At 43.5% G+C, this 12,353-nt stretch overlaps 1 protein-coding gene across 3 annotated transcripts in view; it reads right to left on the bottom strand.

Annotated features, from left to right (window-relative positions):
• Positions 1 to 12,353, bottom strand: part of alpk1 (alpha-kinase 1) — a 134,395-nt gene that overhangs the window by 11,167 nt on the left and 110,875 nt on the right. For all 3 annotated transcript variants that reach the window (XR_013497815.1, XR_013497816.1, XM_078213651.1), the window contains exons 9-10: positions 9,821 to 9,925; positions 1,418 to 3,641 (exon numbers count right to left, since the gene is read on the bottom strand). Coding sequence is in view for 1 of the 3 variants with exons in the window: in XM_078213651.1 (XP_078069777.1) it covers positions 1,418 to 3,641; positions 9,821 to 9,925 (2,329 nt within the window). In the remaining 2 variants the exon portion in view is untranslated. The remainder of the gene's footprint in view (positions 1 to 1,417; positions 3,642 to 9,820; positions 9,926 to 12,353) is intronic.

Here is a 12,353-nt window from a genome sequence, read left to right as displayed (position 1 = left end):
AGCTGATTTAATCTCATTAAGCTTTCTGTTGAGCTGGTCAGTTTAATATGACCTTCTTTGTTAGTAATGTTTGCTGACAGTTTATAAACCATTCCAAGTTACTTTCACTTAAAGTTCAAGGCAAAACTAAGTGATACATGAGAAATAGACTGCACATAAAGCAAGGTAAAACAAAGACTTGTTAGAACATGGAAACTCAAGTAACTGGACATTGCTAAAAGATGACACTGGGGCTGGGGAGTGTCCCAGAACCCCAGAATGGTTGCAGCACAGAAGGAGGCCATTCAGCCCATCATGCTTATGCTAGTTCTCCAAAGGACCAATGTGTCTAATGCCACTCTCCCATCTTCCTGCAGCCCTGTACATTTTTCCTTTTCAGATAATAATCCAATTCCTTCATGAACGCCTCAATTGAACCTGCTTCCACTGCACTCGCAGGTCGTGCATTCCAGATCCTAACCACTTGCTATGTGAAAAAGTTTTTCCTCATGTCACCATTGCTCCTTTTGCAATCAACTTAAATCTGAGTTCTTTTGTAGGGTGGGGCACTTGAAAACTCTCAGGGAGAAAGCTTTACATGGGCTGGTGCCAAAACTAGCACAAAGGAAGATGGTTGTGGTTATTTGAGGCCAATCAGTTCACCCAGAGACACCGTGACAGGAGTTTGTGAGAGCAGTGCCGTAGGCCCAAGAAACCATCTCAAATATGAAATACATATGACGTAAGTCTAAATATTCTCTATGGGCGGGATTTTACAGCCTCGTTTGGGCGAGACCAGAAATTCCCACCCAAAGTCAATGGAGATTTCCATTGTCGGACCCTTACCCACGCCGATTTCGTGGCGGGTCAGGTGGTAGACTTCCAGCCCGCCAATGCTCCTTTTTCTCTTCACATTTCTTCAACATTATGAAAGTTAATATTTTTCAGGTCTCCTGGCCAATATTTGTCAACTAACATAATTATAACAGGTTATTTGATCATTATCTCATTACAGTTTATGGGGGCTTGCTGTGCACAAATTATCTGCCGTGCATTACAATAGCACCTTCACTTCAAAAGTTATTTTTTTTTATTCATTCGTGAGATGTGGGTGTCGCTGGCTGGGCTAGCATTTGTTGCCCATCCCTACTTGCCCTCGAAATTGCTAGGCCGTTTCAGAGGGCGCCTTAAGAGTCAACCACATTTCCGTGGGTCTGGAGTGTGAAAAAGAACTTTGGGAGTTTCTGAATTCATGAAAGATGCTGTATAAATGTGAGTTTTTTGTTCATACGGGAAACTGTTGGATATAAATCATTTTCTGAGGCAGAAATTTGAGCAAAGATAAATAAACTAGAGAAGTAATTAACTGAAAATCGTTTCAATTGATCTAATGTCTTATTTATCTAATTCTATTCAAATATATTCAAAAATAACTTACTGCAAGTGTCTTTTAGTTTCTGAGGGTAAAATACTCCAGTGCCCGTAATTCTCTCCATAAGCCACTCATGGCTTATGCCAGCAAATAGCATTTTATAATCTTCATCAGTTATAACACGCCTCTCAAATGTTTGATTCCTTCTTGAAAGAAACACGAAGGAACTGCTACTTGAACTTGCTGATGGAGAAACATAATTGAGGTCTGAGAAATTGCTTGAAAAAAAGGGCGATTTGTACCATGATTTAAAAGAGTTGCTGGAGTTGAGGCTGCTGTTTAGAAACTGGTTACTCAGTCTGTCAGCCTCACTTTCACCTTCTGTTGGTGACACTTTGTTGTACCCTTTGTCACATTCCTTGTCGGGTAGTGAACATTGAGCAGAACTGTTCTTCCTTTGGGCTACATCATGATCATGCACTTGTTTCTTGCTTCCATCCAGATGTCTGTGCGGCATCTCAGACACTCCTTCAGTCATTGGAAGATTATTGCTGTCTTCTGTTTCATCAACTGTCTCTGCTGTTGGGTCAACTTCTAGCATTTCAAATGACCCACTTTCCATCGATAAAGAGGGACTTTTCTTTGCAAGATTCACAGAATTATTATTGCCAATTGAGGTAGGCTTAGTGGCATTTGGATCTGATTGAAAACAAGAGGATTTTACATGGCCATGTTCATTTGTGGCTGGAAGCATTTTGTTTACATCATCACACGTGTCATCAGCAGTCTCAGCATCAGGGTCAACCATCTCAAATGAACCACTTTCTCCTGAAGATAAGGAGGTAATTTTCCTCACGTTTTCTGAATCTAAAGGCGTTCTTGAAGCTTGATATCTTGTTCTATCAGTTGGATCTGAGAGAGAGTAAGGAATTTGATCGTCTCCAGTGGTCTTAACATAATTGTCTGTCTTCTTATCCTGTTCGCTGTCATCAGTGGTTTCTTCATCAGGGTCAACCATTTTGTATAACCTGTGTTCTCCTGAGGTTGAAGGTGAAGGGTTTTTCTTCCTTGTATCATCTGGAGTACAATTAGTGTTTGAAGTGGTTGAAGAATCTTGAACTTGTGTATACTGTAGAGACAACTGCCGTACTGATGGAATGACAGACTGTGAAGTAGTATTATTTAAATGACCATCTTTGCTATCCATATTGGGACCAGTCTGCTGATGCTCTCTGACTTCATCAGTTAAAACTGTTGAGCACTCTGTGTCCACAATGGACAGACATGGTTTCCTCCCAATCCCAGGTGGCCCATTGTCTTTGCCACAGAGCACGTTCTTCCAGCTGCCAGAAGATCCTGACCCAGATACTTTTAACCAGGATTGCAACGAGGAGCTGGAGCCATGACTGTCATTCAAATGTTCTGTCTCCCTTTTACTCATGTTGCCCTCGCTCTCTGATGTTACATCATCCAATTCAGTCCCAGCATCCATTGAGACATGTGGTGGGCCACGTTTTAAGCAGCCTTGGAAAACCCCACTGTCTTTTAGAGGATCCACATTTTGTTTCTCAGCTTTGTCTGCACTTGATAATTTATTACTCCTGCTTTGTGACCCACCATTATTCTCCCTGGTTGTCGTCTCTTTTGGTAGAGGGTGCTGAAGAAGATCAGGGCGAAGTGCGCTTATATTGGTATCAGCGGTATCAAATTCTTTTGTTTCTGTTTTGAAAGCAGTTATACAGCTATAGGCTGAGGTCTTTTTGCTATTTTGTTGTCCTCTGCAGGTTCTTTCAAACACTGTGCATATTGTTGTGTGATACTGTGCATGTCTTTCAAGGACTTGATCAAAGATCATCCTCCCTTTCACTATCGGCTTATCCCAGTAATGTTTGTAGTGATCAGGGACGTAAGACTTAACATCAGAGTTGCAGAGATCTCTTATCTGCAAATTAACTTTGACTTGGCTGATCAGTTGCATGATTTCCTGGGCCAAAGCTTCCTGGGTTTGAGTGCAATACAGGTACAATTTTTTCATCGCCTCTTTGCATAATTGTCTTGCCTCTTTAAGATTTTGACTCTTATCTGTGAGCCAGTTGTGCACAGTTGTCAGTGAGAAAGCTGCTTTAACAAACCCATGCAGCTCCTGCTTACTTGTTATCACTTCACCACTTCTCTTAGTCAGGAGACCTATCTCAAAGGCCTCCTTTGCTTGTGAAAGGTAGAACTGTCTTTCTTCCTCTGTCCGTTCACTTTTAAAACTATACGAAAGGAGGCATGTTCCATAAATGTTCTGGGGGAGGAAATAAAGAGTGACAGTTAAAGCTCTCTATTTCAAATTATTTTGACAATAGTTTGGACACTGATTCCATATTAACATAATATCAAGTCTTAAATATGGTGGATGATTGTACTGGAAGCACTCACATTAGTAAATAGGCCAAATTCAGCAAAATAATCACTGCAGATTTTGGTATTCTCTGGCTCTTGGGCTACAATATTTATTTAAACGCAGAATCCTGTAAACCAAATCCTTCACTTTAACAGCCTCATACACCCCCACATGTCTGACATCATTTCTCCCATGCTGCTCAATCAATTCTGTGCACCACCTAGCCCTTAATTTCCATGGAAATACCTTCAGCAATGCATCATCCTATACTCCACTCTTCAAACAGCTTCTAACTTCCTGTCCCTCCACTGCCTTCGAAGCTGGACATCAGTTTATCAATGTACTAACTCCACTCTACCTAGGTCACATTTATCCCATCATGGGGCCTCTGATATTAACCCGAGAATCCCTCTTATCATCTCCTGTCTATTCACCATTTATTACCATGAAATATCTATCCTAAGTTTGTTTGGTAACCAGGTCCATATAACTTGAGTTTCCCTGTGTCTATGCATATTTTAGCAGCTGCTCCCAACCTGACTCCATCGTTCCACTTTTCTCTCCCCATTTTTTTACTTTTGCTCTTCACTCCTCTTTACCAGTGGGGCTAATCTTTCCTACCTTCTTCCTGTCCCACCCAGATCTGCCACTATCAGTGGATCAGCAATCATCGTGCCTCTCTGTATCTCCCAGCAGAATGTCCGTTCCCTTGGAACAAGGTCCTGGTCATCAATGAGCTTATTCTATACGACTGCGCCAACATCATGTTCTTGAGAAAAACCTGGCTGAGGAGTTGATGACATCGTCCCCCTAAGGAAAACCTTCCCTCCTCCTTTCCCCTTTTAGAACTTGCCCTGTTCAAAGTGCCATGGTGGCAAACACATACATTGGTCTGTCTCTTCACTCGGCTGGCACCTTCTCTGCCTTTGTGCGTTTCACCTTGTTCTACCCTCTTGGCCTCTCATTTAAAGTCCTTGTTCACTACAATGCACCCAAGTGCCAACTTGGTTCACTGATCACTGCCTTTCCCCCTCATACTCATTGTCAGCTGCCCCTCAGTTTGAAGATGATGCCAACTCAGGGTCACACATTCCTGCCCTTGGTCTTCACGTGAATGAACAGACTAATTCTCAGCCAACAGATCTTAGGACACGTGGGGCAGGATATTCCGTGAGGTAATGGATACAGAGTGCAGGATTTGTTTCCTTTTCTTCTTTGCTGTTGCTCTGCCTCAACACTGAGACTTTGTGGCTCAAGGCACGATGCAGCTTGATGGACAAGCCTTTGCCATTTTCATTGACTAGTAGCAAGCTCCTCTCAGTCATTAATGTCAATTCTGCTGCACTGCAAGGAGAACTTCAGAGTGCCTTTGAAGCATTTCCTTTGTTCCCCCCTGGAACATTAATCATTTGACATAGAGAAAATTTGACCTGGTAGAGGAGATGTCTTCTGGCCTCCTGACAATTTTTCAGGAGTTTCACCTAAATGCTTGTGGATTTCACTTCAAGAAGGGCAGTAACATTTATTCAACGATCCTCCCATTTAATCCAGAGACATTGCTGATATAATTTCTCAAGCACTTTTGCGTGGTGGTGAAGGTGTTAAAACAGGCCTTCCTCTGTGCTGCTACATGTGCATAGAGTATAAAGTGGGAGTTTGGTGAGTGAGAGAGTTTGGTAAGAGAGATGCTCCTTTCTTTTTCTACCTTTTTTCATCTCCATTAGCTGGCTCTTACTATGCTACAGGAGAAGAAGCTGATTGGTGTGTTACTGCTAAGTTATTCATTTATTCTAATGTAATACATTTTTTAAAAGTTACGGTATGACAGGTCAGTTTGGCCTAGTGGGATATATACCCTGCAGTATGTGGGGAGTCATGTATGCAACATGTGTCCGAGACAAACACATTTGCAGCAAGTGTCACCAGTTTCAGAAACCTGAGCTCTGGATTTTGGAATTTGAGCAGCGGCGGGAGTTGTGGTGTATCCATGAGGCTGAGAACTATGTGGATAGCACATTGTCACATTGCAATTTAGGAACATGCAGGAAGAGAAGGAATTGGTAACTGCCAAGCAGTCAAAGAGAACAAGGCAGGTAATGCAGGAACCCCTTGTTTGCTAATCGGTTTTCCATTTTGGATACTGGTTCCTCAGTAAAGTGCAGCTGGAGCAAAGTCCATGGCACCACAGGTGACACAGCTGCAAAGGGGAGGAGGAAGAAAAATGGAAGAGCAATAGTGATAGGGGATTTGATGGTCAGGGGATCGGATGGGCATTTCTGTAGCTGTAAATGTGACGCCAGGATGGTGTGTTGCCTCCCTGGTGCCAGGGTCAAGGATGTCACCGAGCAGCTGTAGCACATCCTTCTGGGGAGGGTGAACCACCAGAGGTAATGTTCCACATTGGTACCAATGGTATGGATGGGAAGAGGGATGAGGCCCTGAAAGCAGGTTTTAGGGAGTTAGGAAGGAAATTAAGTAGCAGAGCCTTGAGAGCAGTAATCTCAGGATTACATGGCACTTTGAACAGGGCAAGTTCTAAAAGGGGAAAGGAGTGAGCATGGGAATAGGAAGATTGTTCAATTGATCGCATAACTGCAAGAATTGGTATAGGAGGGAGGACATCAGATTTCTGAGCTGTTGAAACTGGTTTTGGGGTAGGTGCAACCTGTACAAGAATGATGGGTTACATCTTGATGTGGAGATGCCGGCGTTGGACTGGGGTAAACACAGTAAGAAGTTTAACAACACCAGGTTAAAGTCCAACAGGTTTATTTGGTAGCAAAAGCCACACAAGCTTTCGGAGCTCCAAGCCCCTTCTTCAGGTGAGTGGGAATTCTGTTCACAAACAGGGCATATAAAGACAGAGACTCAATTTACATGAATAATGGTTGGAATGCGAATACTTAATTGCCCCTGAGATGCATAGGTTAGAGGGACTAGCGGGTAAATATGTGGGGGTAGGGCCTGGGTGGGATTGTGCTCGGTGCAGACTCGATGGGCCGAATGGCCTCCTTCTGCACTGTAGGGTTTCTATGATGATATTTCTACTTACAGCTAATCAAGTCTTTAAGAAACAAAACAACGTGAGTGGAGATAGCATCAAGACAGGCTAAAAAGATGTGTATTGTCTCCAGACAAGACAGCCAGTGAAACTTTGCAGGTCCAGGACTTGATTAGCTGTAAGTATTCGCATTCCAACCATTATTCATGTAAATTGAGTCTGTGTCTTTATATGCCCTGTTTGTGAACAGAATTCCCACTCACCTGAAGAAGGGGCTTGGAGCTCCGAAAGCTTGTGTGGCTTTTGCTACCAAATAAACCTGTTGGACTTTAACCTGGTGTTGTTAAACTTCTTACTGGGTTACATCTTAACAGGATTGCGACTAACATCCTGGCAGGGAGATTTGCTTGTGCTATTGCGGATGGTTTAAACCAGCTTGTTAGGGGGTTGGGAACCTGAGGGGTGAGTCAAATTGGAAGGAAGTAAAGCAGGTAACAAAAAGTAGAAAAGTAGCAAGTGAACTTAGAAGACAGACAAAATTAAGGCCTGCATTAACTAGGCTTGGAATGTGGAATAATGTCAAAAAGACAAAGTTAAGGGCACTCTACCTGAATGCATTCGCAGCAAGGTGGATGATTTAAAGGCACAAATAGCAATAAATGGATATCATCTAACTGACATTATGGAAGCATGACTACACATTGATCAAGACTGGGAGCTGAATATTCAAGGATATTCAACACTTAGGAAGGACAGGCAAAAAGGAATGGGAAGTGATATAAAAGTATTTTTAAAAGTTTTTTTATTAGTCACAAGTAGGCTTACATTCACATTACAATGAAGTTATTTTGAAAATCCCCGACTTGCCACACTCTGGCACCTGTTCGGGTACACTGAGGGAGAATTTAGCATGGCCAATCCACCTAGCCTGCATATCTTTCAGACTGTGGGAGGAAACCGGAGCACCTGGAGGACCCACGTAGACACAGGGAAAATGTGCAAACTCCACACAGACAGTGACCCAAGCTGGGAATTGAACCTGGGTCCCTGGTGCTGTGAGGCAGCAGTGCTAACCACTGTGCCACCACGCCGCCCCAACCAGTGTGCCACTGTGCCGCCCCATATTGTGCTGATAATAAGGGATGGGTACAGTACATTATTACAGGAGGATCTCAGATTGGAAGAATAAAATGCTGAATCTGTTTGGCTGGAGCTAAGAAACAGCAAGGGACAGCAAACACTGGTGGGAGTTGTTCACTTATCATGCCTGTGCTTCCAGCCTACATTGGCTCTTAGTCCAACAAAGCCTCGATTTTCAAATTCCCATCCTTGTTTTCAAATCCCCCCTCCTTACCTCTGTACTCTCCTTCAGTTCCACAGCGCCTCGGAGATATTCAAGGGGCAATGCCCCCAGCACTGCCCCTTGGCACAGTTGGCACTGCCAGGTTGGCACCATGCCAATTTTTGTGAATCTGGCCTGATGAATACAGGATGAAAAGCTTCGACAGCTTGTCTCTTTTTTCATCACTACAATCAAAAACTTTCCAATTTAATTTACCTAATTAAGCAGGACTGTGACAAACAGTATCCATTGTGTCAAAAAAATAGTTTTGTTGCTCAAAGGATTTGTCCTACAGTATTAAACTACATGGCTAAATATACCGGAAACACAAGCTCAAACAATGGAATTCCTCATAAAATCATTAACTTATATCAGATTTCCAGAGGCAACAGCACATAAAATGATTCTGATCAAATAAGAGATTTTCACATTTTTAACTCAATTAAGTAATCCAGTGACATCTTTCAAGCACTGAAGCACATTAGAGATTGAATCTTCATCTATAACCTGACCTGCATCTTTTTATTTTAGGGTTCATTCCTGTTGGTTAATGTTTACAATTTTATGACATGAAAACAAAGAAAACAAAGGGCGGCACGGTAGCACAGTTGTTAGCACTGCTGCTTCACAGCTCCAAGGACCTGGGTTCGATTCCCAGCTTGGGTCACCGTCTGTGTGGAGTTTGCACATTCTCCTCGTGTCTGCATGGGTTTCCTCCGGGTGCTCCGGTTTCCTCCCACAGTCCAAAGATGTGCGGGTTAGGTTGATTGGCCATGCTAAAATTGCCCTTTAGTGTCCTAGGTAGGTTAGAGGGATTAGCGGGTCAATATGTAGGGATATGGGGGTAGGGCCTGTGGTCGGTGCAGACTCGATGGGCCAAATGGCCTCTTTCTGCACTGTAGGGTTTCTATGATTCTAAGATTGTCATTGACTTCAGGAAGCGTAAAGGAGAACAGGCCTCTGTCTACATCAACGGGGATGAAGTAGAAATGGTCGAGAGCTTCCAGTTTTAGGTGAACAGATCACCAACAACCTGTCCTGGTCCCCCCATGCCGACACTATAGTTAAGAAAGCCCACCAATGCCTCCACTTTCTCAGAAGACTAAGGAAATTTGGCATGTCAGCTACAACTCTCACCAACGTTTACAGATGCACCATAGAAAGCATTCTTTCTGGTTGTATCACAGCTTGGTTTGGCTCCTGCTCTGCACAAGACTGCATGAAACTACAAAAGATCGTGAATGTAGCCTAATCCATCACACAAACCAGCCTCCAATCTGTTGAGTCTGTCTACACTTCCCGCTGCCTCGGCAAAGCAACCAACATAATTAAAGACCCCACACACCTTGGACATACTCTCTTCCACCTTCTTCCGTTGGGAAAAAGATACAAAAGTCTGAGGTCACGTACCAACCGACTCAAGAACAGCTTCTTCCCTGCTGCCGTCAGGCTTTTGAATGGACCTAAGTTGATATTTCTCTATACCCTAGCTATGGCTGTAACACTACATTCTGCACTCTCGTTTCCTTCTCTATGAATGGTATGCTTTGTCTGTAGAGCGTGCAAGAAACAATACTTTTCACTGTATGCTAATACATGTGATAATAATAAATCAAATCAAATCAAATCAATTCAAACATGAAAGCAATTTCAATGGATTTAAAGAGAAAAGCCAGCCCTCCTGTTCGGTAAGTAATTTAAAATGCATCTTCTGTTTGCAGGAGGTCCCATACTCACCAAGTTTGTCAGCACAAAGAGTGGAGTGTACTGACTGAGTACAGCAGCCAGTTTGCCTGCTTCAGCAGCTGACAAGAGTCGGTCAGTGTATTCTTCAACCAGAATCTGAGAACCAAAAACAATATTAGTTTAATTGTTAAATATGTCATGAAATGTTGTTTTCACATTTTGTATTATTCAATAAACATAAAAGAATGGGCAACTCACTGGAGTAAGAGCAAAGCTACCGACTGAGCCATGGTTGACATCCCCTATACATAATGCTGTGCAATGTGTGAACCAAAAGACATTTCGACCTCTCAGAGTCCAGTTGGTATGGGGAAAAATGTAAAACCATGTGGGCGGATTTCTAGCTTCCCCAGAAACTCCAAGTACCTTATATTTGAGGCATACTTTATGTGGATGGAATGCTGAGTGGAAAGATGGCTCAAGCATGGATAGCACTGGCACAAGAAGGCTAACGCAGCAGTTAGAATAGTTAACAAAAGTATTAATGCCAAGTTTAACGTGCAGATCCCATTGTCCTGCTGATTGAGGGAACAGTGCAAATGATCATAAGTGATTTGTTCATGTTCATGTCGACAGCTTCACCTGGAGGACTGCAGGCCATTTTTTATAAATGTTTACACACACTCTTGGGATATGGACATCTCTCGCAAGGCATTATTGCCCATCCCTAGTTGCCCTTGGGAGGGTGATGCTGAGGCCAATAAAAAAGCTGCTGTCAGTGTGTGGTGAAAGTGCTCCCAAATGCTGTTCAGGGTAAGACAGTTCCACAATTTTGACCCAGAGACAATAAAAGAATAAAGAACAACATAGACCAAAGACCAGGATGTTTAAAATCATGGGTCAAAGTCACAAGGAATTAATTGCAGCAAGGATGCCAGGTAAACCTGGGGCAAATTTAAGATACTTTCCACAAGTGTAACAGTTGCTGTATCTCTTAAAGCTGCAGTCATTATCAGCAAAGTAAACATGCCCAAATTGCCTTCTACTTTTTCCTCGACGCTTTCTTATTTTATTCCCATCTTTTGTCTGGCTCCTACTTTATCTTAATTAATGATGCACAAAGAGAAAACACTGTATGTGAATAAGCTGCACTGCATTCACCCAGAGGGTAGCGTGTTGAATTGGCTGGAACTGATACTTTACTTGTTGCATTCTCTGTCTGATATTTGCCTAAGGGACTGGATTTGGCCCTAATTTTTGTGAGGATGAAAAACCTCTGCACATTAGCTATGTTGGAGTCCTGAATCTGGCACCCACCATTTTGTGTTGGAGTGTTGGAGTCCTGAATCTGGCACCACCATTTTGACTGAGCAGACCCAGGGTGGGGGGAGCGGTGGGGTGTTGGTTGTTCTTTAGACATGCGTGGTTCCGGGAGGCAGCTGCACATTTAAAAATGCAGCTACCTTCAATTGGGTGTGATTTCCATCACCCAGGTTTCTGAAACATGACTTGTGGGCTTTACACTTTTCAAGAGAAGGTCTAAACTTACCAGAGTTCTGCAGAGAGGTCAGGTACCCTTTTGGAAAGTTTCAAAAAGTTTCACCAAGTGCTACAGACCTCAGCCCAATTAAAGCACGGGTGTGTGGCTGACACACCTGTTATTTAATTGGGCTGAGGATGGGGCCAGTGACCTTGGAAGGGCAGATATTTTTGCCTCTTGTGACTTGGCAGCCAGCTGGCAAGAAGGAGTGTGTGCTAGAGAAGGAAGCAAAGAGGATGATGATTGGGGATGGCACCTTTACACTTTCACACCACAGAGGGACTTAAATGTGACCAATGTGAGGCCAGAGAGAGGGGATCAGGTCAGGAGTTAGAGGCAGTGCAGCGCTCACCAGGGACGACGAGGAGGAGGACAACCAGCTTTTACCTCAGGTGAGGGTTTACCGACTGTGGAGGTTATATCTCAGTATGACTGAGTACCTCTGCAGAAGGAGACACAGGTTAATGCGGGAATTGGTCACCTACATATGTGCTGTGGTCCAGCTAGTTCTCAAAGCACAGCCATTCGATCCGCATGCCCTGCCTCTCAAGGTCACCATTACTCTGAATTTTTATGCAGCTGACTCTTTCCAGGGCTCAGCAGGACACCTCTGCAGACTCTCACAGTCAGCCACACACAGCTACGTCAAGGCAGTCACTGACACCCTCTTTGCTCGGATGTGGGGAGGAGCACAATCGCTTCTCGATGGATGTGGTGTCTCAGACACAGATGGCCAGGGGGTTTGCAGAATTAACAGGCTTCCCTCAGGTGCAGGGAGCTGTTGACTACACTCATGTTACCATAAAGGCACCAATTCATTAACCTGACACTTTGTGATCAGGAAATCCTTCCATTCCCTGATTGTTCAAGTAGAATGTGACTACAGCAAGGTGTTGATGCCCACCTGCGCATGGTACCCCGGAAATGAGCATGAGTCATTCATTCTGAGAAATTCACAACCGCCTCAGCTTTTTCAAACACCGACACAGTATTTCCCTGCAAGGGTGTCCCGAATAATAGTGGTATGCTGCATGCTGTACTGTG

The sequence above is a fragment of the Mustelus asterias genome, chromosome 1 (assembly GCF_964213995.1).
Source record: "Mustelus asterias chromosome 1, sMusAst1.hap1.1, whole genome shotgun sequence".
In the NCBI taxonomy this organism is placed as follows: Eukaryota; Metazoa; Chordata; class Chondrichthyes; order Carcharhiniformes; family Triakidae; genus Mustelus; species Mustelus asterias.
Note: the sequence above shows the minus strand (reverse complement) of the source record. Positions and strands in the feature narration are given on the sequence as shown.